The sequence below is a fragment of the Corapipo altera genome, unplaced genomic scaffold, assembly GCF_003945725.1.
Source record: "Corapipo altera isolate COAL_440 unplaced genomic scaffold, ASM394572v1 174, whole genome shotgun sequence".
In the NCBI taxonomy this organism is placed as follows: domain Eukaryota; kingdom Metazoa; phylum Chordata; class Aves; order Passeriformes; family Pipridae; genus Corapipo; species Corapipo altera.
This window is the reverse complement of record NW_020885022.1, coordinates 190,500-215,918: the sequence shown is the minus strand read 5'-3', so window position 1 is coordinate 215,918 and position 25,419 is coordinate 190,500. Positions and strand designations below refer to the sequence as shown.

General features: G+C 50.2%; 1 protein-coding gene across 2 annotated transcripts in view; it reads left to right on the top strand.

Annotated features, from left to right (window-relative positions):
* MYO1D (myosin ID) overlaps positions 1-25,419 on the top strand; it is a 142,091-nt gene that overhangs the window by 83,804 nt on the left and 32,868 nt on the right. The window contains exons 20-22 of one of the 2 annotated variants that reach the window (XM_027667856.1): positions 161-274; positions 5,444-5,598; positions 23,307-23,696. In XM_027667856.1, coding sequence (XP_027523657.1) covers positions 161-274; positions 5,444-5,598; positions 23,307-23,475 — 438 coding nt within the window. In that variant the 3' untranslated portion in view covers positions 23,476-23,696. Of the gene's footprint in view, positions 1-160; positions 275-5,443; positions 5,599-23,306; positions 23,697-25,419 lie in introns of those variants that run through there. The other variant, XM_027667857.1, reaches the window with a different exon arrangement.

Here is a 25,419-nt window from a genome sequence, read left to right as displayed (position 1 = left end):
GTTCATTGTGTGGGTTCTGGGTGTTCACTGTGTGGGTTCTGGGTGTTTTCTGCCGGAGTTTGATGTACCCGTGTGTGAGTTTGGGACATTTATTACTGCAGAGTTTCATTCTGGATGTTCTTGCAGTGATTAATGGGACTGAAAATGGTTTCCCCCCCAGGTCAATCGCTTTAACAAGGTGGAGGACAGAGCCATCTTCATCACTGACAGACACCTGTATAAGATGGACCCCATGAGGCAGTACAAGGTGATGAAGACCATCCCCCTCTACAACGTAAGTACAAGGGCTGGGGAACCTCCTCTGAGTCTCTCTCAGGGCAGTGCAGCTACTCTTCAACTCCATTTTCATCCCCATAAAATGGAAAAAGACAATTTTTTATATATTTAATGCCTTTTTAAGAGTTACAGTGCAATTATTACAGCACCAAAGCATCATGGTGGGATCCTTGGGGTTGTCCTGTGCAGAGCCAGGATCCTTGTGGGTCCCTTCCAACTCAGCATATCCTGTGATTCTGTGGTTTTATATCATATTAGCTTTTAAATTCAGTGCATAAAATAAAAGCTAAACCCCAAACTGCCTCTTACACATTTCTACTCCTTCCCTATTTCAGTGTTACTTGCTGTGTGCAGGATCCTGGCCCCATAAGGGGGTTGGCATTTCACAGCAGCTCCTGGCACTATTTCAGTGTCTCTGAGGGTTTGTTTGATCCTTCCTGTGGTGCTGCAATTTATTTATTTATTTGTGTTTGTTCATGTTTAATGCAAATCTCACCAGAGCTAAATCTGGCATTGGGGTGAGGTCTGGCCCTGGGGGTGGAGCTGCTGGGGGCCGAGGCAGCAGATTAGCAGGGCTGGGAAGGGGTGGGAGCACCTCCTCTCTGCTCCTCAGCACCCTGGAGGGGGGATTCAGCTGCTGTTCATCTCCCCCAGCCCGAGGTGGCTCTGCTGTGCTTTATCTCCCCCCTGCAGAGCCTGGCTGCTGCTGCTCGGGGACATCGGGCACACGTTTTTGGGATGTTTGCCCTCGGAGGAGCGACAGAGCTGGCACCTCTGTGCGGCTGAGAGGGCAGAGATGGGATTAGGGTGAGGGTGAAATCTCCTCTGCAGGCTGTGGAGGGAGTGACTGGCTCAGGCTGCATCCCCTGGTGTTGGTTTAGTGCCCTCCTCAGCCCCAGCTGGGCACCCACTGCTGATTCCTGCATACTCACCTTACCCAGAGTGACCAGGCCACTGCAGCTCACTTGCTGTGTCAGCAGCTGTAGGTAAATCTGTATTTATCACAGGTTTAGGACAATGTCTGCTTTACCTGCCTGCCTGATGGGTTTAAAGGTGCAGCTTGGAGATTTCCAACAGCAGGAGCCCAGCTCACTGTTGGCAGCCTGAACATTTCCCTCTGAAATCCTTAATGCCTTAAAAATTACAGGAGGTGGGCGAGTCAGACACAGCTTGGGGTTACATGGAGAGTATCTGTTACTCAGAAATGGCAGTAATTATTGCCTTTTCACCAAAAAAAGGTGTGTCTAAAGTAGAATATCCTTTCCTGCAGAGCTGGAGCACAGGCTGTGTGCTGCCTGTGTGTTGGTTCTCTGGGTGCTCTGCGGTTCCTCAGGCACCAAAGCAGTTGATGGGCTCTGCAGATGAGCCTCTTGCTCTTAGAATTCTTGCCTGTAGATATAAATCAGCTTTATTTGGAGATCTGCAGTTGTTCCCAACCTGCCTCAGGGATTCTTGGCTGGTTTCCTTGACCTGAGCAGGGGTCCCTGGCACTGAGGGCTCCTGGAGTGCTAGGCACAGGGGAAAGGAGTCCAGAAGACCCTCTGCTGATTTCTACAGTGTCAGAATAATATTCCAGAGTGGAAATTGGATCAAAACAAGCTTTGTTGAATTCAGGGGTGTTAAATTTCTGCCTGCTGGCCACAGCCTCTCCTTTTACCTGCTCCTCCTGCGCTGTGGTCCTGGGGAACATTCCCAGCCCTGCCCATGCACAGCAGTGGGGCCGTGGGGCCAGGGCTGATGGACTGAGCCCTCTCTGAGCTGCAGGAAGGGGGGAAGAGGAGAGAGTTTGGGGAAGTATTTGGTTCACACACAGCACATGAAATGTTTCACAGAATCCCAGGATGGTTTGGGTGAAAAGAGACCTTAAAGCCCATCCAGTCCCACCCCTGCCATGGCCAGGGACACTTTCCACGAGCCCAGGTTGCTCCAAGCCCCGTCCAACCTGTCCTTGCACACTTGCAGGGATCCAGGGGCAGCCACAGCTTCTCTGGGGATTCCATCCCAGCCCCTCCCCACCCTCACAGGGAAGAATTTCTCCCCCCATATCACATCCAAACCTGTTCCCTTTCCATTCAAAGCCGTTCAATTTGTATTTCTTTTGCCAGGATTTCCTAAATTGAACTCTGGCAATTAATGCTGTAATGCAGTTGTTTGTTCCTTTTTGTAGTTATATTTTGTCACAGATGCTTTGTATATGCATTGTCTTTCACCTCCAGCCTGCCTTACACACTCTCCCCTGTTTTTCCCTGTGCCTGATCCCCTCTGTCCTGGCAGCCCTTCCAGTGGAATGGAGGTGGAGTAAGTGGCTGATTAGTGACACAGATTCCTTCCCTTTTGGGGCAAGAACAGCTGTTTGAAATGCTGTGAAGGTTTCTGGTGGGTGATAATCCCAGCAGTGGGGATGTGTCTGGGTGTGCCAGCCCTGTCCCATGTTGGGTGTGTGTTCTCTGGAAGGACAGATCACCCTCCCCACAGGCAGAGGTGAAGATCCTTTCCCTGCTCCCTGTCAGCACAGCAGCACCCTTAGGGGTGGTGTTTCCATGGAAATCTCACTGGAGACAGTCAGCTGGTGGCTGGTGAACCACAACCTTGGGTTTGGCTGCAGAAATCCCTCCCCATCTCCCTCAGCTGGAGTTGCCTGGATGTGGTTTAGCACAGCCCTGCTCAGGGCTCTGCCCTGGGATGAGGGGGAAGGGCTGGAAACTAAATCAGCTTTGATTTGGCTTAGATGGCAGGAAGGAATCCTGCCCTGGGAGGGTGGGGAGGCCCTGGCACAGGGTGCCCAGAGAAGCTGTGGCTGCCCCTGGATCCCTGGAAGTGTCCAAGGCCAGGTTGGAGCAACCTGGGACAGTGGAAAGTGTCCCTGGCCATGGAACGGGATGATCTTTAAGGTCCCTCCAAGCCAAACCAGGCCACGACTCTGTTATTTGTGTCCTGGGTGAGGAATGTGTCATTCTGTGCACATGACCAGCAGGACCTTCCCTTTCGACCCCTCTGGATGAAGATGCTGCTTTGGGGGGATTTTCCACGGGGATTTTGCCTGTGGATTTTCCACGTGCAGTTCCCTCAGAAGTACCAATATACAGTTACCTTTTTTGTTCTAACCTGAATTAAAACCAAACAGATAATGGCAGAGAGGAATTAAGAGGCACCCAGGCAGCAGAAAGGCTCTTGCAGGCACCGTGCAGTGGGAGCACAATGAAGGATGTTCTCTGGAAGCTGAGGGGTTTTTTTCCTGCTCTTCAAGCAGAGCCAATATTAGTGTTGGTAAATACTGAGATAAGCACCTTCTCTGAAATGATTTCTTTTGTGTTGCATTGATTTGTTCAGAGAGTCTTATGGGGAGGGGTGAAATGGGAGGAATTCTGAAGGGCTCTTGGACTCCTAACAGGGTTCTGTTGAATAATTAATGTTTAAATTGCCTTTTCAAATCCGACACTGCGACTTGTTCATCTTTCACACTCGCTGCACATTTAAAACCCCGATGGCAGCAGTCCCCGTGGTGCTATTGTGCTCACAGGAGGGTATTTAAGCATGCAAATTAATTTTAAGGGACACTATAAAGCCAGGCAGCTGTTAATGCCTGTGCATGAAGTGGAGCTTGTTTTAAAAGCGTTTCACGGCCCCAGAAGAGCCTGGGCAGAGAACAAACTCCCCTGTGCCGGGGGATGGTGCTCACAGGAGGTCCCTGCCCGGGGTTCCAGGGTCAGCAGTTGCTGCCCTTCAGTTCCTGGGGGAACAAACCAACAAAATCCCAGGGATTCGGACCTCGGGAAGTGTCTCATCCCAAAAACAGGGCACAGGCTGTTGGCTGAGCTGGGCTTTTCTGGGATGTGTGAGACAGGCAGAGCTGGAACAGGTTTCTTGGAAATAATCTCTCGTGAGTGTTAAACCAGGGGCCAGCCTGGGCCTGGGTGGGATCCGTGTTCCAAAGGAGTCAGGAATGTCCAGCTGGAACTGGTGCTCACCCCCCAACAGGCTCTGGGGCTCCACAGGAGCATTTTCCTTGAGGAGAGGAATAATGAGACTTTGATTTCCAAAAAAATGGTGCATGGGTGCCTCTCATTTGTAGGAGGATGTGGCTTCTCTCTGCAGATCTCTGGGTGACCCAAAGGAGTCATGTGGCCCTTTAGTGGAACGGGGAGCTCTGCTGTGTTCTCTCTGTACTCATCACCCTTTTGCCTATTTTATTTATTTTATTTTAATTTATTTTTAATTTTTTTAAATTCTATTCAATTTTATTTATTTTATTCGATTCTATTTTTCTTTTTTAATTTTATTTATTCTTTTTATTTTAAGTCAACTTTTTACTTCATTTTTTAATTCTATTTATTTTATTCTATTCTATCTGTTTTATTTTATTGTATTCTATTTATCTTATTCTATTTATTTATTTTATTCTGTTTTATTTATTCTGTTTGATTTTATTGTATTCTATTTTATTAGATTTATCTTATTCTATTTATTTATTTTATTCTATTCTACATTTTATTTTATTTTCCTTGCTCTTTTGTCTGGTTTGATGTCCTTGCCTTTTGATGCTTTCTTTTTCCCCTCCTTACCCTTTGTTTCCTCAGCTCAGATTCATTTTCTGCTTTCTCTGATATTCATCTGAATAACCTGTGCACCCCCACTGCCCCCCTAAGAACTCTCTGCTTTTCCTTTGTGAGATGATGCCAAAGCTTTTGCTGAGCCAAGTGCAGCCACTTCCCAGACAAAAAGAAAACAGCAGAAAATAAAAAACCCAAACCAGACCCCCACACCTTTTTATTTTGTCAGAACAGCCAGACCTTAATCCAGGCCTAAACACGGGAATGATCAGGGCTTTGTGGGGTTCATGGTTTATATTCTTGTTCTATCCTTGTTCTACCTGTCCCGGGTCACACGATCATTCCAGCTGGAAAAGCCCTTTAAGATCCTCGAGTCCAGCTGCCAACACCATGGTCACCATTAAACCAGGGCCACATCCACATGTCCTTTGAGTGTTAGGGTCACAGAATCCCGGGATGGTTTGGGTTGGAAGGGACCTTAAAGCCCATCCAGTCCCACCCCGTGCCATGGGCAGGGACACCTTCCCCTATCCCAGGTTGCTCCAACCCATCCCACCTGGCCTTGGACGTTCCAGGGATGGGGCATAAGGTTGTTCTTGCTTTCCTTCTGCCCCCAGCTGGTGGGGCTGAGCGTCTCCAACGGGAAGGACCAGCTGGTGGTGTTCCACACCAAGGACAACAAGGATCTCATCGTGTGCCTGTTCAGCCCCGAGCCCTCCAGCGACAGCAGGATCGGGGAGCTGGTGGGAGTCCTGGCCAGTCACTTCAAGAGGTCAGTGCTGGGGGGGTTGTTGGACACTCAGGTCACCTCCTGCAGTCACTGTGGTGCCAAATTCCCTGCATTGCTGGGATACCAGAGCTTTTCCTGGCGTTTTGGGGATTCACCTTTTGCCTACAACACTTCATTGCCTCTTCCCCTTCCCTGCCTGTCAGAGCATGGGGGTTTGGGGATAAATATCACTGAGGCTGCCTTTACAAACTGGCCTTGATTTTTGTGGGTTTGAGTGTAAAATAACCCACAGGGAAGGGTTTTAACACCTCAAAGGTGATGAGGGGGGGCTTTTCAGATTTAAATGTTTTAAATTTTCTACGGGGAGCAACGCTGCAGAAACCAGAGCTGGGTCGAGCACTTTAAAAGGACACCAAATCAAGGCTTGGTTTTCATGATATGTGTTTTAAATGTTACATTTAGATGTTATTCAGAAGAACACTGTAAATAAAGTTACAAAATATAGTAATCCCAGGGTCTGATACAGCAAAAATAGGGAGCCCGTGTCTTCGTTAACAATGAATTAATTTAACATTTAAATAGCTGAGATAAACCAAGTACTTATCTCATGCCTTAAATAAAAAACCCAGATGTTTATATGTCTCTCTCAATATTTTAGAGAGATGCACAATGGCTCTTAGAGATTCACAATGGCTCCTGAAGGCTCCTTTCAGCCAGACTCTTAATTTATAAAACTGAGACAGAGCTTTTTGTTTCTCCAGTTGCTCCCAGTTGTGTCAGTAGGTGATTTATTGCTGAGCTGTAAAATGTCATCTGTGTTTCCTGAAATCTGTTTGCCTGGTAAATCCCTGTGCCAGGGCTGTTTCTTGGGGATCAGTTGGTTACCTGGTCAGCCAGGATTGAGCTGCTGGAGCTCCAGCTGGAGCAGAACAATCCCCTGGATTCCAGGAGCGAGTTCTGAGCAGTCCAGAGCAGCCCCAAGAGTCACAGGAAGGAACTCTGTGGAGAAATGAGGTGTGGAATGAGCACTTGGGAGAGTTCCCTGGCTCCTCCAGAGCAGATTCCCAGGAGGAATGTTGCTGATCAGCACGTGCAGCCTTTCCCAATATCAGTTGTGACTGATAGTGTTGAGCCTTTGTAAGTAAATCTTCACACAGAGCTGTGAGTGGCAGGAAAATGAGGGAATTTAGGTCACTTTAGGTCCCTGGGTATTTTTTCTGTGAATTCAAGAAGGATGTGCTGGCCCAGCCCCTTCTCCCCATGTTGGTGTGGAGCTCAGGGCTGTCTGTGCTGCTGGAGCAGGAGCTGAGTCCACTGGAAATGAATCCTCAGCACTGGCATCACTTGTCTGGGGAAATTCGGGCCTGAAAGGCAACAGAAAACATTCTCTGGTTTTGCTTTTACCTAAATATCATTTAATCTCAAACTCTTGAAGGTTCAGGAGGGGGTGTAAAGCAACACACTTTCTTTGGGAATCCTGTGGAGTTGCTGGAGCTCTGTCATGTCTGGCATCACCTTCGGGTGGCTGGTGCTGCTCAGGGCCTTGCCAGGTCTCCAGAGTGCTGTGAAACTCTTGGTTACACTCCAGATCTTGTGTTCAGCGGCCAAACTGCCCAGGAATCCTGTTCCTTTTCCTTGGATGAGTCCCCAGATCTCCAGCCTTTGTCACCTGTGCCACCCTCCACCCCAGCCACTTGTGCTTCATTTTAACCAAGGGTGTTGTGTGACCATCAGCCTGAAATATTGACCTTCATCTAAGGGTGTAAACTGCTGATTTTCAGGGTTTTTTACTGATTTTAACACTGACATTTCTATCTTTAAAAAGAATTAGGTTTAATCTAATCACTGTCTGGAGGAGAATGGCAGTTAAATACACTCACATGCTGAGAAGCTCCACTTAAATTAGCATTATTTTAGTGCTTCAAATGACAAATCTCAGCACAGCTGGTTAAAGGGGAGAGCTGATCTAAAAGCCCATTTTTCCCAACATCCAAGAAAAGTTCCTGGATTAAGGGTAATGCACAGGACAACTTGCATTTAGCTTTCCTAATATCCCAATATCACGGTTTCCCTCTTTAAAGCAATATCTGTAAATCAAAATGGAAGGAAATATTCGTGGTTTCAGTCACTCTCAATTTTCTGAGAGTCAGAAAATGCTGTCAGTGATGGGATTAGCTGACCCCTGGCTGGAGAGGGGCTTTGGGAATTCCTCATTAACCAGGATTAGCTGGATGTCGTGTGCCCGTGGCAGGGGTCGGGTTTCCCTGTCCTGCCTGGGAGGAGGTGGTTGCTGAGAGCAAAGCCTGGGTCCAGCAAGAAAGCCTTGAGCCTGAAGGTTCAATTTGTGACCCACAGTGGGATTTCAGAGCTCTGCTCCACGTGGGAGCAGCTCCCGTGGGTGCCAGGGCTCCCACTGGGGTCCTCTCTGAACACACAGAGCTGTTTCCAGCCATCCCAACATCCCTCCTGGAGCCCTGCTGGGAGGTTTAGCAGGGCTGGGGTGTCACAGCCACCTGTGGTTAGGTGGGGGGCAGAAGGCAATGATATTTTAGCTATTTGTGCAATAAAATCATGTCAGTTCAGTGCCATGCTGTGTGTAGGGAAGGGGAGGGGGAGGCTGGTGGGGTCACCTGTGCTGAGGGTGCTCAAACCTTCTCATTCAGCTGCTTTGTATCAGATTTTATTATTTTTTCCAATCTCTTTGAGCTGGAAACTTCATTGCTGAGACATCTGTTTGGTAATTTTGGAGGTTTTCAGCAATAAATAGATTGGACACTTTAGAACAGGCCTGGAGGTGACATCTTTAGGTTCTGAATTCTGGCAGCTGCTTCTGGAGATGTGACCCCGTTCCTGTTCTTGGGCATAAAAGCTTCACATTTGGGAATGTTTTGCCTGAGTTCACATCTTTTCACCACCTGAAACTGCATCTTTTAAAACTATTCCTGGTAGGAATGGCCTTACCTGGAGGTTGTGCTCACAAGGGAGTGTTTATGGAGTGTAAAACCAACACGATGCTTCTGTGAGCTGGAAAATGTTCAGTGGAGTTACCAGGAGTTTGAGTCATCCTTCTAATAGATGAGCTAGGTTCATTTTTTTTTTTAACAATGCACTTACTTAGGCAGCTGAATTCCCAACAGAAGTTGTGGGAATCCAGCTGAGATGCTGATGTGGCCACAGCAAGTTGATGTCTGCCTGCAAAACATGTCCATGAGCTGAGCTCCCCTGGTGTTTGCTGCTGTTCTCTGGCTGTCTCAGCCCCAGGGATGGGCATCTCCTGCCAGAGCCCTTGTCCCTGCCAGGTGAGAAGAGCTGGGGTTGAGTGAGGGCATGGAATAGCTGGGAAAATCCTCTGGCAGCAGAGTGTGGTGGGTGGTCCCTCGTATGAAATGGGATCCTGGGACTCTTTTTGCTGCTCAGCGGGAGGCAGAGATGCTCTCACGTGACTTGGCCAGCACAGAGCCCTCATCTTGGATTCCCAAGGCAGGGAAGCAGCTTTTGGGAGCTGTGGATGTGGCCGCAGTGTCCCTGTGAGTGCCAGAGCCTGGGCTGGGAGAGAGGGACCTGAGGAGCTCTTGGAGGAGCGAGGGTGGCTGTAAAGGGGGAGGATTATCAGCCAGGAATGACTTGTCCTGTCCATCTTTTACACCTTTGTGGCCCTTCAAGCTCTAGAAGATGTTCCAGCTGCTCAGTCCAGCAGACTGAGGACTCTCTGGCTGCACTTCCCTGGGAAGGCCCTGTGGGAGCCACGTTCCTTTGGCTCTCCCCATCCTTGGTCACACTGTGACCCTGTGTGGGTGCTGTCACCTGACCCCTGGGGGTGTTCAGGCAGCTCAGGTGTCCCCATAGAAGGTTCCCAAGGCCCATCCTGTTCCCATTTATTCATTTGTTGCTGTGTTGGAGCTGGCAGGGTTTGTTCTGTCTCGCTGCCCACGCGTTGGGATCACTGTGTCACTGCTCTCCCGTGCTTTCTGTTCCCTAATCCCCACATTGTCTGCAGCCACAGCCCTTGGTTTCCTTCCAGGATTCCTGAAGGGCAGGGGGAGTTACCAGTAGACAGCAATCCCTGCAGAAACCCAGCAGAAAATCACTTGCCTGAGGATAATTCGGTGTTTTCCAGCGCGCTCGAGACCCGTCGGCCAGTTTGGGTCCTCAGTGCCCTGGATTTGTTTCCCTTCATTCTGGGGCCTCCTCCTGGTGTGCCTGGAGCAGGAATTCACACCCATGGATCTCACCCCATCCCAAGGTGTATATGCACATATTATAGAATCATGGAGTGGTTTGAGTTGGGAGGGATCTTAAAGCCCATCCAGTGCCCCCCCTGCCACGGGCAGGGACACCTTCCCCTAGCCCAGGTTGCTCCAACCTGGCCTTGGACACTTCCAGGACTGGGGCAGCCACAGCTTCTCTGGGCAACCTGTGCCAGTGCCCAGAATATGTGGGGAAAACAGATGTATATATTCTTAGGTATATGTAAAATGTGGCAATTCTATGTATAAATATGTGTGTAAATAGATTTAAAAAACCTGGGGAGGGGGAGTCTGTGCCAGCAGAGAACAGAACCCCGGAACCGTCAGGGTTGGAAGAGACCTTCAAGATCATCCAGTCCACTGTCCACTGTAACCCTTCAACAGCTAAACCAGCCTTTCAAAATAAAGTGAAATATTACCAGGTTTGGTGGAAGGTGCCCAGCTTTCCCAGACTTCCATATCAAGGAAGGTTGGCCTGGGGAAGGGCATCCTTCCAAAACATCCTTCCAAAACATCCTCCCAAACCTCTGTGCCTGACAGGGACAGATCTGGGATCAAAGCTTTTAGCTGCTGAGTAACAAAGAGATCCTGCTGCAAACAAGGATCCTGGGCCAGAGTTTGTGGCCTGAGCAGAGCAGGACCTGGAAGGGGAGCAGTGGGATCACACCTCGGTGGGGTCCAGGGGCTGCTCCTCCTCGGGGTGGGTGCAGAGAAGCCCAAAGCTGAGCCGGGGCTCAGCCTGGAGGAGGCACCTCAGGGCATTCACAAAAGCCATTTTTGGGGGAAAAAAAGAGCACTTTGACCACTTCCCTGCTATTCAAAGCTTCAGCCTGAGGACTGGAGCTGTTCAAAGCTGAGGATGAGGCGTTCAGCCCTCACCCCCTGCCCTGCATAAATCAGTGTTTGATAAACCCCCACCGGGAGTGCAGCGATTGGGGGGGGTTGAATCTCTTTGGTACAAAGAGAAGAACTCAGAAATGGGGTTTTTTTCTGGTGTTCTGCTCTTTGCACCAGCTCCTGGTGTGGCAAACAAAGCCTCCTTTTTGTGAAAGGTGTTAATTTTTGCCCTCGTCTAAATGGTGCAGTTTGAGGTGATTTTGTCATTAGTCTGAATGTGGAGGGTTTGTCACAGAGATGGAGAGAAACACCCTGTAAATACCCATTTTCAGCCCATTGTGCAGGAGAATTTCGTGTGTTTTTGATGCTGTCTGTAAACAAAGCCAGGGGAGATTCGACATGATGTGAATTTGCTTGTTGAGGGAAAAATGCTCAGCTCAGTGATGAGCCCGGTCTGGAACACAAATCATTTGATTAAAATGGATTCAAGCTTTTTATTATCAGATTTTTTTTTCCACTGATAAGGAGAAACAAACCTTCCAGCTCAGGCCCAGGAATCAGACAAAAGGTTAAACCTTCAAGTTGTCATAAAGGTGGGTTTTTTTCATATCAGAACTCAGCTGATTTTCATCAGTTTGAGACTGTTCCTTTCTTTCAAAGCTGTTTGCCTTTCTGTGATAGAAAACCTTGATTAACTGCTGAGATTTATAGATAAGGGAGCTAAAACAGCACCTTCTGTGTAGGCAGTGCCAGTCTGGAGGGGATGATGGGGATGTTAACCTTGGGTTTCTGGGACAGAGCAAGAAAGAGGAGCCCAGACTGGGGTTTAAGCTGGTGATGTGTTTTCCCAAAGCCTCATTTCAAGGAAATAACCATCTCCCAGGGCAGAGCCTGCAGACAAAGGAGGGTTGAACCCCTGGTATCAAATTATCCTGTCACTGAAGCTTTGAGGAGGATCCCTGAGCTGACAGTGGGTGTGTCCAGGGCTCATTCCCAGGCAGCTTCCAGAGGTGCTGGTGAGATCCAAAGGAGCTCAGGCCACTCAGCTGCTCCCAAACTGCTGTTTCCTGTGATCTGTCCTTTGTCCCCACTGCAGCTCTGCTCAGCTGTGCCAGGCTGGCACCACTGTCAGCAGGGCTGGGGCTGACAAAGGCCCAGATTTGATCCGGGTCACAGTTCCCTGGCATTCCTTTCAGGGCTTGAGCTTTGTTTTTTGTGCAGGATTTCCAGTCATAATCCATTTCTGGGAAAATTCTGCTGGGTTTTGGGTTGAGCCCTGACCCACAGCTTTGAATCACCAGGCACTCGACCCCGGGCAAGGAGGGTGGCAAAGTGGTTTCCTTGTGCAAAATAAATGTGAAAAAAAAATATAAACTAGAAAAATTGGCTTAATTCTCTTGACTTGTCTTAGGAACTTAAAAAAATCTTCCAGGATTTAGCTAAAATTTACTTTTGGCTGATTTATGGTATTTCTAATGTTGGGTGGTGCTTGGAGCAACCTGGGCTGGTGGAAGGAGTCCCTGCCCATGGCAGGGGGTGGCACTGGATGGGCTTTAAGGTCCCTTCCAACCCAAACCATTCCATGATTCCATGATAATCATCTCTGGTAATTCCTCAGTTGTAATTTGGGTTGAGAAATGACAGTTTTCCTTCGGAAAATACATTGCATGGATGGAAGGTTTGTTGTCCTGAGCGACTCCAGGACATGGAGAGGTGGAATTGCAGCACCTGATGAGGCTCAGTGTCTGTTGAAATTATTTTATATTTTGGAAAACTGTTGTTGCAACTGAGTTTTTGCAACCACTTGTCCTGTGAGAGGGGAGCTCATTAAGGAACTCAGAAGAAGATCATTCCCTGTCTTAGAACTCATCTCCCCTCTGCTGCTGCTGTTCATTCTCTGATGGGTCCCTGGCCAGGGAAGCCTCCCCAGCTCACATTCCCATGGAAAAACAGCTTTTTGTTGCACTTCTCAATGTGTTCCTGGCATGGGAAAAAATCCTTATCTCCCTCAGCCCTGGATTTGTAATACTGGGAACACAGTGAGCTCAGGAGAGGGGTTTGGGCTCTCCACAGGCTCCTGAGTTTAGCTTTTGCAGCAGAACTGGGAATCCTTTCTCTGAGTCTTGGGCTCTATATCTGTAGTCAGTTCTCTGCCCAATACTGTGAATAGCAGCAATTTATTGGATTTATGGCCTTTTTTTTTTTTTGATTCTGAAGTGGTTTATTAGTGAGTTTTTCCTTCCCTAACCTGTGTCCTGCTGTCACTGTATCGTCAGCACCAGTTCTGTCCCAAATCCTCTGGAAAGAGGACTCTGCTGTGGCTGAAACACATTCCAGTTCCTTTATTCCAGCACTTTGTGTAACTGTGGTTGTTCCACAGCAGCACCTGTGGAACAGGTCCAGTGTCCTCCTGGGATGGAAATCTTGGTGGGAATGAAGTTGTTGGAGCTCGATGTGCTTTGAAGGAGATTTAACAATTCCCATGGTTTGGTCCCTTGGTGTTTCCTGGAATTGTTTTGTGTTCAGGGCACTTCAAAATCAGTGATTGCTTTGGGAATTTGGACCCAGGTTTCCTCAGGAACCATAATTCCTGTGGAAATGGCTCTCCAGTGACCAGAGGAGCTCTCAGTGACCAAAGGAGCTCTCAGTGACCAAGGGTGCTCTCCAGTGACCCAGAGGTCCTCTCTAGTGACACAGAGGAGTTCTCAGTGCCCCAAAACTGGTCTGCAGTGACCAGAGGTGCTCTCCAATGACCAAACATCCTCTCTAGTGACCCACAGGAGCTCTCAGTGACCAGAGGTGCTCTCCAGTGACCAAAGGAGCTCTCCAGCCCCACCACCCCATTGTAAGATATTCCCTCCTGAAGCTTTTGCAGAGTGTCCTTGGAGCTGCCCAGTTCATTCCCTCTCTGCAGGTCATGGATCTGCTGGATGGAACAGGTGAATCCTTTCCATTCTTGGCCAAGCTGTAGCAGCAGGGGGAAACTGGAAGGATTATTTGTGGTGTGGGGGGAAAAACCCAGCATTGAAATGTCAGAAATGGTGATACAACGTCCTGGAATAGAAAATCCAAAGCCTCCTCCCCCTCCTCTCTTGGGGTTGCAGAAGCCATCAGACCCCTAAATATGAACATTACAATATTTTAGAGCACTTAACATTTTCTGTGCCCTTTTATGAGTCTCCATCCAGCTCCCTCCTGTCCTTGAGACATTTATGATCAGAATATAATACCAGTTAAGGCAGTCCCACCCCAGGAGCTGCTGTGGGGCAGTGATACAGCTCCAGTCCAGCTTCCCTTTGGTGCTGGGAACTGGGGATTTCCTCCAGAACAACTGTTAATGTGGGAACAGGAAAATGAAAACGTTTCATCTTAGCAAACCTCTTTCAGTGTGTTCATTATCACACCTTTTAACCTATTATTATTTTCAGTCCTACCCACAGCTCTGGGCATTCATTCAAACTGTGACACGAATTCACACATTTTTTCCCCCTGGAAGTGTTCCAAAGACACGTGGATGTGGCACTTGGGTGGTGAACACAGAGGTGCTGCTGGGTTGAGGGTTGGACTTGATGATCTTTAAGGTCTTTCCCAGGTTTAATGATTCTGTGATTCCATGAACCATCACCTTACCCACTGTTAAACGACCTGAGAACAGCACAAAGTGTCTCCTGAAGAGCCCTGGGTGGTACAAAGAGCCCCAAATCACGGAATCACAGAGTCATGGAATGGTTTGGGTTGGAAAGGACCTTAAAGCCCATCCAGTGCCACCCCCTGCCATGGGCAGGGACACCTTCCACCAGCCCAGGTTGCTCCAAGCCCTGTCCAACCTGGCCTTGGACACTTCCAGGGATCCAGGGGCAGCCACAGCTTCTCTGGGCAACCTGTGCCAGGGCCTCCCCACCCTCACAGGGAAGGATTCCTTCCCAATATCTCATCTATCCCTGCCCTGTGTCCTGTCCCTCCACCCCTTGGAAACAGTCTCTCTCCAGGTTTCTTGTAGCCCCTTCAGGTCCTGGAAGGCCACAATCAGGTCACCCCAAAGCTTCTCTTCTCCAGGCTGCACAATCCCAGCTCTCCCAGCCTTTCCTCCCAGCAGAGCTGCTCCAGCCCTCTGACCATCCTGGTGCCTCCTCTGGACTCTCTCCAGCAGCTCCATGTCCTCCCTGTGCTGGGCACTGGGAGCCTCCTGCTTCCCAAATCTCAGCCACAACCAGCTTCTACATTTTGGCTTTATCTGGGGGGGGTGTGACTCCTGCCAGCTCGTGTGTGCTGGAGCACAGGGATGTGGGGTTGGCAAACAGCTCCTGGAGAGGAGGAATCCTCCCCCTGCCTGCAGTCCCTGTGCTCCTGAGCTGCTGGAAAAGCTGCAGGGTTGGGCCCAGAACAGCTGCAGATGTATTTTGGTGTGAACACACAGCTCCCAACTCGTGCAGCTCCTGGTGTGTTGGGTGTGTTCAGCACCTGCTGTGAGGTCCCAACCCAGCCCTGGCCCCTGTGTCCTCCCTGGGCTGTGGGAAGGGGCTGATCCAGGCTGGCAGCACCAGCAGCTGCTGCTCCCAAACCTTTGGGGCCTTAAAAACAGCTCGTGGTGATGCTCAGATGTCCCTCTGAGCTGTGCAGCCCCTCTGTGCCCGGGGAGTTGCTCCCAGGGTGGGTTTCCCACCTTGATTTCCCACCTGGGGGCTCGTTATTCCCATCTGAAGGTGCTTGGTGGGTTCCTGCTCATCAGCTCTGGGCCAGACCCAGAGTCAGGCTGAGGAACAGCTTTGCCTTTGAATTGCACCCCTTCAGTTTGGAGAGGGCTGAATGTCAACCCAAAAGGTGTTTCTGTAAAGACGAGGATTTCAAGGCTGTAACATTTTTGGAGAGATGGAAATTTAATAAAATAGAGGGTCACTGGGTTGGTCACATTTGAAACAACGGGGGGAAAAGATGCACTTTTCTCTTGAGTATTTAATATTCAAGGGAATATCAAATGTTGATATATTGGATATTTGATAAATATTTCTGCCACTTTTTACATTCTTACATGAAAACAGACATTAATAAAGCTTTCCTTCTGCTTTTCTGCTCTGTGGCACCTTCAGCAGAGCCAAAATTGCTCTTTTAGTCTTCCTTCCCTCCACCTCTGGCCCCGCTCATTCCATCTCCTGAGCTCAGGATTTGAGTTGTTCTCTAAGAGAACGTTTTTGGAGATGTCTAAGGAACTTTTCAAATGGACATTAAAGATTTGGCAACAACACTGGCTCCCAACAATTCCTTCTGAGGCCGAAGCCAAATAAATTCCTATTTAAACGTGACTCCGTGAACCTGATTTTGGAAAAACAAACCCAAGCCACTTATTTCTTGGCATGCTTTATAGCTTTTATTTTGTCTTTTTGCAACAGATATAGAACTTAATGTGTGAGCTGAAGGTTTAAAGCTCATAATATAAAGCAAAACAGGCTGGAAAAAAAAATCATGTTCCTGGTGGAAAACTGAAGTAGAACAACTTAATCTACTGAATCTGGTGTTTTGCTCTCCTTAAAAACCCTCCTTGTCATGTCTTATCCGAATATCTGAGTGTGTTTGGTCCATGGCTCTCCTTTCCCCCCCTTAACTCCACCAAATTCCTAAATAAAGTGTGGGGTTTTATGCAATATAAGACAGGTTTGCAGAAGTGCAGTTATGGCAATTTTTGTGGTTAGTTTTAATGTGTTGGCTGGGTTTCAGCCCTTCAGAGCCTTAAATCACTTTTGATTTGCTGTCCTTTAAACATTGCTTCCCCCCCCCCTTGTCAAAACAGACTCATTGAGGGTGATCCAAGGCAAATTTCCCTGGAAATCCTCTTTGTTCAGAGTCAGGCTGAAAGCCTTTGCTCCTGCCTGTGGCTGGGGAGTTGTGTGTGATAATTTATTGTCCAAATAGGATATTTTATGGGATGTTCTAATGCTACATTGAGGGGAAAAGAACAGAAATTGCTGGTGTGGATTCCCCAGATCTTTTTTTCTGAATTTGTTCCCCAAGTAAGGAAGGTTTTTACAGTGAGGGTGGGGAGGCCCTGGAACAGGTTGGGCAGAGAAGATGCAGCTGCTTCATCCCTGGAAGTGTCCAAGGCCAGGTTGGAGCAACCTGGGCTAGTGGGAGGTGTCCCTGCCCATGGCAGGGGTTGGAATGGGATGAGCTTTAAGGTCCCTCCCATCCTGTGATTCTGGGATAACTCTGTTCAGAGGAGCCAGCTGAGTTCAGGCTCTCTCCCCACCCGCCGTGGTGGTGGATCAGGGTTGTGCCTTGGCCTGTCCCAGCTCCCAGGACAGCCCTGGGAGCTGTGTTGTTCCCAGCCCTGAGCTCTGGGATCCCTTGGGGATGCTTTAAACAACTAAAAATCCCACGGTGGAAAATGACACCTTAAAGGATCTGACCTCAAAAAAGAGCTGCTGGTGCCAGGCTGATGGGGCCTGTCTGGAGCTGCACAGCCTGGGAATGATCAGAGTGACAGCCTGGATTGCCTGGAAACCTGGGATTGGGAGGCAGAACATGGAGTACTCGGGGCTGTGTGGGGGGGAAGATTTGCAGCACAGTGGCTGTGTTTGTGTGGGATGGAACAGGCTCAGAGCTGAGCAGGGTCTGCAGGACCTGCCGTGTCCGTCCCAGGATTTACGCTCCAGGCAGTGGCTCCAGTGCTCATCTCACCCCCAGCACCAGCATCATCCCCTTGCAGCCTCTCCAGGGCAGCTCCACAGGGTCCTTCTGGCGCTCCAGAGCCTTTTCCTGGGAGCTCAGTGGGAATTGCTGCAGTTGGAGATGCCTCCAGCGTCTCCAGCGCGCTGCTCTTCCCGAGGGGAAACAATGAGCCCTTTTCCTGCTGCAACGCTCCCTGGTTCCATAAGCAGTTGGCAAAAGGAGCTTCATGTGATCCTGGAATCACAGAATATCCTGAGCTGGGAGGGACCCTCGAGTCCAGCTCCTTGGGGGTTTGGGGTTGGAGTGGCTGGAATGGCTGGGGAGGGGGCAGCTCTCAGTGCTGATTTCATTCCGGGTCATCCCAGCCTTTCCTTCAAGGATTTCTTTTGGCAGCTGCTGGGTGGGGGAGGGTGGTAAATGCAATTCAGGTGATACAAAGCAACTCAGGGAAGGCCAAAAAGCACCTGCTGCTTCCACCTTTGGATCCTATCCAGCCTTGGAGGTGGAAGAGCTGGTTTGTTGTCATTCCCACTAATGGGAATGTTGGGGTAGGAGGAGCTCTGGACATGCACCAGGAGAACAGCAAGAGGCTTCGCCAGCAGCAGCAAACTCAGACTTTGCAGCAGCATCATTTTCCAGATGTCCCTCTCTCCTGGTGTCCCAAGGACCTCGAGGAGCAGCATTGGGCCTGTTCCCAGGCTCCTCAGCAGCCAAGGCTTGGGAACAACCTGCAGGATTAATTCTTAGAGGCAGAACTGAATAGGGTTTAAACTTGGGTGTCAAACAGCATTTCCACAGCACTACCCAGCCTGTCTGACACTGCACTGGGAATGCTGCCCTTGGCTTGGTGTGAGCACTCCAGGGAGCTCTGTGGGGAAGGGGCAGGGAAAGGGCTTTGTCCTGTGGGTCCGTGTCCCTCTGGGCTCTGAATGGCTCAGTTTGGGGCTCTGTCCACTGGTGACACCCTCCTGGCCTGGACATCCCTCCCTTTGCCCAGCTGGCCTTGGCCTTGGCCTCCTACGGGCCTCTCCTCCAGCCATCCTCTCTCACTTCCCATCTCTCCCTGTCCCATCCCTAAAAAGCACAAGGTGCTCCCCAGGCTCCTGGCACAAAGGGCAGTTTGGTTCTCTTCCCAACTCTCTCTTTCTTTTTTTCTCTCTTTCCCCCCCAAATCCCTCTGTAGAACAGGGGCAGGGAGGAGTGCTTGGAGGTTCATTTCCTCAGCACAAAAACCCTGAGAGGTGGGAAAAGCCCCTCAGAAAGGAAAGGGGATAATGCTCCAAATCCATGAAGTCCCCATGGCTAAAAATCCCCAGCCTGCCTTTCCCCACATTCCTTGTCAGCAGCTTCCTCCACACCCCCAGTTCCACACTGGGGGCCCGGGCAGCAGCTCTGTGTCCTGGTGATCCCTGAGTGAGGAGATGCCCATCCCAGGAGGACACAGCTGCTCCCAGGAAGGCACCACAACGTTCCAGCCATTCTTTCCTTCTCCAGCATTTCCCTCAGCTGAGGACCCCGGTGAGCGACAGCAAACAAGAACAACAACAAAAAAAAGCTCCACCACGGTCATATTTACTGGTGACCTACTTAAAACCCCGTCTCCTGTGCCCTGTTGGGGTGTGCTGCAGTGCTGCCTGGCTCCAGTCTCCCGGGGGTTGCTGGTGGAATGATAATGAATTCAAAACGTGGCCCCTCTCCTGTTCGACTGCACTTTCTCAAAGACATGTTTTTATTTTTTATTGCATCATTTAGGCTTCTCTTTTTTCTCCTCCCTCACTTGTGATGTATTATTCCCATTTGTGGTCTCCCTGCTCTGTGCTCTGGCTGCAGGCAGAGCTGCTGTTTGAAGTGATGCCGTTAAATCACGGGATTCCTCAATCTTCTGATAATTTCTCTGTTTTTGAGGTAAATGAGGCTCTTAGCTCTATCCTGGAGAGCCTGAGCTGTGCTGTCAAAGGCTTGTGTTTGTTGAGCATCATTTTTTCTTGCTGGTGAAAATAATCCAGCAGGGGTGATTATTTATTTAACAAATGCTTTACACCTACTCCAGTGTATTTTTGTAGGGTTGCTGTAAATGGGTTTGCAGTGCAGGGGGGGGGAAGTCATCAGCATTTTGCATATTCAGAGAATCATGGAATGGTTTGGGTTGGAAGTTGCCCAGAGAAGCTGTGGCTGCCCCTGGATCCCTGGAAGTGTCCAAGGCCAGGTTGGACAGGGTTTGGAGCAACCTGGGCTGGTGGAAGGTGTCCCTGCCCATGGCAGGGGGTGGCACTGGATGGGCTTTAAGGTCCCTTCCCACTCAAACCATTCTATGATTCTGTGATTCCATAATCACACCTGAAATGCTCATTTCTAGTGACTCCAGAACCTTCTGGGTTTCCACCTTCAGGAGCACAGAGCAGCCTGTGTTTTCACAGCAGCCTGAATTCCCTGATCTCAAATCCAAACGGTTTTTCTAAGCACATGTATAGAAACACATAAAATAAATACTGTGGGGTGGCATCTGCATTTCTTGGCCCCCCATAACTGTGTTGCTGGAGCTAAGCCCTGTTGGTTTTAGGTGTATATAACAAATTCAGCTTCTTGCAGTCCCTAGGATCATGGAATTGTTCAGGTTGGAAAAGCCCTCCAAGACCAGAGTCCAGCCAATCCCCAGCACTGCCAGGGCCACCACTAACCCATGTCCCCAGGTGCCACATCTGCATTTAACCCCCTCCAGGGATGGGACTCCCCCACTGCCCTGGGCAGCCTGTTCAGATGATTGTGCAGCTAATTCTTGTTTTCTCACCAAACACTGTTGCAGTTGGGGTTGTTTTCATTATTGGAGGTGCAGAGGGAGCATTTCCCACCCTGTCCCTGCCACCTCTGGGTTGTTGCCATGTGCTGCCCCTGTAGGACAGGACACTGCCCTGTGCTGTCCCCACGGGAGGTGACAGCAATTGTGGAGGTGAGGGGAGAAGAGCTAATTAGCTCCTCTATACTGGTAAAACCACTCAGGATCTATGGAAATTAATTCAGTTTCTGGCTCCAGGGCACTGGCTTCAAATTAGAGTGTAAGTAATGTTTTGTTCTGCTCTAAGTAGTGAGGAGGAGCTGGTCAGGGCAGAGCATAAACATGGGAACAGCTTGGTGCTGTTGGAGCTCCAGACTGCTGATTCAGGAGGAGGAACCTCAGCCCTGGAGTCTCCTGAGTCAGACTCTGCCCTTTCCTCCAGCTGGGAGAACTCACAGGTGATGACTGAGCTTTATAAAGTGAGTTTTTGGTGTCACTGCCTCATTAGGGAAATTGGGATGCGTGTGCCTGTTCTCAGGCACGACAGTCCTCACCCCTCCTCCCTCCCAAACCAGCAGGAGTTAAACTGGGACTGACTGGAGGAGCTACCGGAGCAGTTCTTGCCACCAAACATGGCTCTGGGAGGAAGAAAGTCGAGGTTGCAGTGAGGGGTATTGTCTGTCCAGGTCTGTGTCCACAGGGGTTGATGGAGGCAGGTTAAATGGAGGATTTAAAACCACACAGAGCAAACAGGAGAAAGGAACAGCTCTGCTTTTGTTGACCAGAGAATCTTTGTCCCAGCCAGTGGGATTTTAATGCCACCCCATGTCCACGTGTCCCAGCTGCCCTCGTGGCTGTGTGGGCTCTGCTGGCTGATGTCCCCTCCCAGAGCCTGGCACTGATCAGGAGAAGTGTCTTATCTCCTCATCTGCTTTAATTTCAATTAATCTTCCAGAGCCCGTGGTATAAATTAATATTCCAAGTCCACAGGGTGCCTTGCATAAAGCCTTTTTACATATAAATGGCCCCATATATCCTGTAAGAGAGCTGTGATTCACGGGCTGATACGTGTTAAAGCTGAGGTGGGAGCCAGCTGACTAATTTATACCAAGTAATTAGATCCTGAATTAAATGCACAAAAAAAGATTGTTATTTTTTTATCCCTCCTTGCTTTTCCTTGTGTGAACTCAGATGAGCTGATCCTGGAGAAGGGAAGGTGTTCTTCCTTCTCCATCACCCCCCTCCTGGTATCTGCTGGGAGCCTCGAGGGGCAGCTACAGGAAGATTTACAGGGATGGCTCCTTCTCACAGGAGTGTGTTTGTGTTTGCCTGGATAGATCACTTTGACAGGGGTGTTTTGTTGATGTACAGGTGGAGGACAACCAAAAGCAATAAAATAAACACGTCTCTTTATAGATCCTGGGATGGTTTGGGTTGGAAGGGAGGTTAAAGCTCATCCCCTTCCACCCCCTGCCATGGGCAGGGGCACCTTCCACCAGCCCAGGTTGCTCCAAGCCCCGTCCAGCCTGACCTTGGACACTTCCAGGGATCCAGGGGCAGCCACAGCTTCTCTAGGAAATGCCTCCTCACACCCCTCAGCCCACCCCTGGCACGGGGGGTCATTCCTTTGCTCATCTCATGGAGATGCCGATGGGAGCAGAGTTCCAGCAGCTGAGCTGGGCTGTCACCTCCTGCCCACCATGGGGACAGCCCCTCCTGAGCTCCCAGTGGCCACATCCCCTCATTCTGAGCCCCCCAGCTCCTGCCAGGTGGGTACCACCATCCCTCCATCCCAGGACCCGCTGGAGTCTGCGCCCGGGCTGAGGGTGGATCCAAACCCTGCTGCATTCCCAGCTGGGATTCCAGCAGAGAGGCTGGAAGGGCTGAGCTCTGCCCGTGCTGGGAAGGACAGTGAGCCCTTCCCACGTGTCAGACAGGGCCAGCAGTGACTCCCAGGGGGTCCTTGGCAGGGGGGGTTGACCCCCGGTGCCATCTCGTCCTACTGCAATCCCAAACCCCAGCCCAGTCTCCCCAGCCAGCCCAGCTATTTTTAGCTTGGTTTCCCAGGGAAACGGGGTTTTATGTGGCTGCTGCATCCTCAGATTGACAGTGAGGGAGAGAGGTAGCAAAGATCATTCTCTGGGAGATTTTTTTTTTTGGTGAAAATGGCTCGTTTTGATTAAAGAGACAAGCCCTGAAATGTCGGTGCAGCCAACACGGTGGGGGTTCAGTATCCCCAGCCCACCAAGTGTCCCAGCATGGAAATGCCAGACTGGGAGTGAGGGAAGGGTGTTGAGAGACAGGGAAGGGGTTTGTTGGGGGTTATTGATTTTTTAGGAAAGCAGACTGCAGTTGTTTCTCCACTCTCAGCACATCTTCTTGATGGTCTTCATGGAAGCAGAAAAGGTGCTTTTGTGGTGCCTCCAGCCACGTGCAGCAGCATCTGCTGAATGCATCCTTTTCCTTTTTTTTTAATGTGGAAAAGGGGAAAGGAAAGGCATTTCAGTGCCTGAGCCCAGGGACCTCGGGCTGCTGGGAACTTTTCAGCCCCGTGAGATTGGCACATTCGGGCTTGGTGTTCTCATCTAAATCCAGGCTGTGACACTTCCTCCCAGGAACTTTTGAAGAGGGTAAAATGGGTGATTAAACCCCTTAATCATCAATGTGTCACCTCAACACCCAGCCCATGATGTGTTTCAGCTGGAGGGTGATGTGGGAGAGGATCCTGTTTTCCAGAGTCGGTCACCGTGAGGGGCATCCCCATGACTCAGATGTGAAGTGGGGGTTTGAAGCAAACTTTAACCAGTAGAGGTGTCCAGTGCCACTTCTGAATCCCTTGTGGTACATCAAGAATCTGCCAGGGGCTGGTAGGTGAGACCCAGGACCTGCAGGAGCCTCCTGCCTTTGTGCAGTGGGACAGGGGGTGTCCCCAGGGTCTCCCACCAGCAGCCCGTGTTCAGGGCCTTCATTCCACCATCCACCTTCAAATCTGAGCAGGGTTAATTAATCTCCAGCAGTTTAATGAGTCCCACTCTGGGGCAAGTGGGATAGGGAAGCCAGTTCCCCAAGTGTCCATGGCAGCTTGTTGTCCATGTGCAGTGTGGAGGGAGGTGTTTGCCCAGCTGCTGGTCAGGGTTGAGTTTGGCTCAGGCTGGAATTAATTTGCCTTGTAATAAGGAATTACATGAAGACTTTTGAATGTTAATAGTCCTCTTGTGCCTCTGTGACAGCTCCACTGGTTCTGTATCCTGCAAATTGGCCAGGAGGAACCAGGGACGACAAGAGGAAAGAACGGGACACAAGGATGATCTTGGAAAGGGCAGGAAAAAACCAACTTGGAGGGAACCTGCTTTAAAGAAAGCTCAGGCTGGTCCAGTCCTCACACCTCAGTGGGACTGAACTGGGATTTCACTGTCCAGGGGAACTCCCCACTGTCCAGCCTGCCCCCAGGAGGTGCTGGGGTTTGTCAGTGGGTGACAAGGGTGTCCCACTGGTGGGAAGGTCCCCAGGCAGCTGCAGGCTGAGGAACTGCAGGGGGAGGGATCAGTGCTGGTGACTCCTCTGCTGGGGGCTTCAACTTCGGGTTTCTTATCACAGAATGATCAAATCAACAAGGTTGGAAAAGTCCTCTAAGCTCATCAAGTCCATTGCCAAGGCCACCACTGCCATGTCCCCAAGTGCCACATCCACAGGGCCTTTAGATCCCTCTGGGGATGGGGACTCCACCCCTGCCCTGCACAGCCTGTGTGTCAGTGCTGGACAACTTTCCATGGATAAATTTGCCCAAAATCCAACCTGACCCTCCCCTGGCACAGCTTGAGGCCGTTCCCTCTCCTCCTGTCCCTTGTTCCCTGGGAGCAGAGCCTGACCCCCCCTGGGTCTCCTCTCCTGTCAGGGAGCTGCAGAGTGAGAAGTCCCCCTTGAGCTTCCCCCCTGAGCAAAGCAGGGACAGATGAAAGTTTAATAAGAAACGTTTACTACTCACTTTCTGTATGTGAGCAGCAGGGCTGGTTTTAGTGCCAGTTTAGGGTGCTGTGGGGCACAGGAGGAACAGGGAGAGGAGGTGATTCCCATGGCTGTGCCCAGGCTGGGATGGAGCTGGAGCTTTTGGTGTCAGTAGGGTGGGAGAGTGATAGACCTTGATGAGGTAATGAGGTGAGCAAGGCTGGGCCATCACTGTGAGTCCTGTCCAGGCTGTTGCCACGTATTTCCTTTAAATAAATTGAATAACTTTTGTATTTATGAAATCTGAGATAACCTGCAATGAGTGATGACTTTGAGGTTACACCCAAAACTGTCACCACCTCCTGGAGCTGTCACTGCCAGGCCTGAGCTGCCTCATCCTTCCACTGGGCAAATCTCCTCCTCTGAGTGACCTTGTGCTCTTAACGTGCTCTCAATCCAACCCTGCCCTCAGTGCAGCACTGAGACACCCTGGGATGTGCCAGAGGGGCTTTGGACAAGGGCCTGGATCAACAGGACAAGGGGGAATGGCTTCCCCCTGACATGGAAAAGGGTTCTATGGGATACTGGGGGGAAATTCCTCCCTGTGAGGGTGGGGAGGCCCTGGCACAGGTTGCCCAGAGAAGCTGTGTCTGCCCCTGGATCCCTGGGAGTGTCCAAGGCCAGGTTGGACGGGGCTTGGAGCAACCTGGGCTAGTGGGAGGTGTCCCTGCCCATGGCAGGGGGTGGCACTGGATGAGTTTTAATGTCCCTTCCACCCAAACCATTCCATGATCTTGCCCACAGGATTAGAGGACGTTTTGTTCATATTTATGTGGGGAAAAATAGCAAAGTTGATGACTTATCTGAACACAGAGAGGTCAGTGCTGCTGGCCCAGTGTCCATGACCTCCCTGGGATTCTGGATTCCTCCTGTGGGGTCATGCCAGTCCCATGTCAGTTGTGATCACACATCTCCTGTGGCTCGTGGCAGTGTATTCACTGTGTTGTGGTTGTAGCTGGAGCTAAATATAGAGTGGGAAAGGGCAGGATGGCCAACACTGACCTAGTTCTGGGGTTTGGCGTGGTTGGCTTTTTTTGAAGACTTAGTAAAAAGAGATAAAAGCTGCCTGCCTGTCACCTTGGCTTCTCAGGGATGCTCTGTTTGCAGGAGGTTGTTCCCTGGTCGTCCCCCTTCCTTTGGGTTTGGTGAGAGAATTCAAGCATGCTGAGCTCAGTGCAAACCTGAGTGGGGATGGGGAGGAGATCTGTGAGGAGGAGTTCAGTGATCCCCTGTCCCTGCCCCTGATTTGCCTTGTTGTTGCTGTTGGGGAGGTCACTGAGCCTCTCTGGGACAGCCAGGACGTGCAGGGAACACTGGGAGTGTGCAGGACCCCACAGA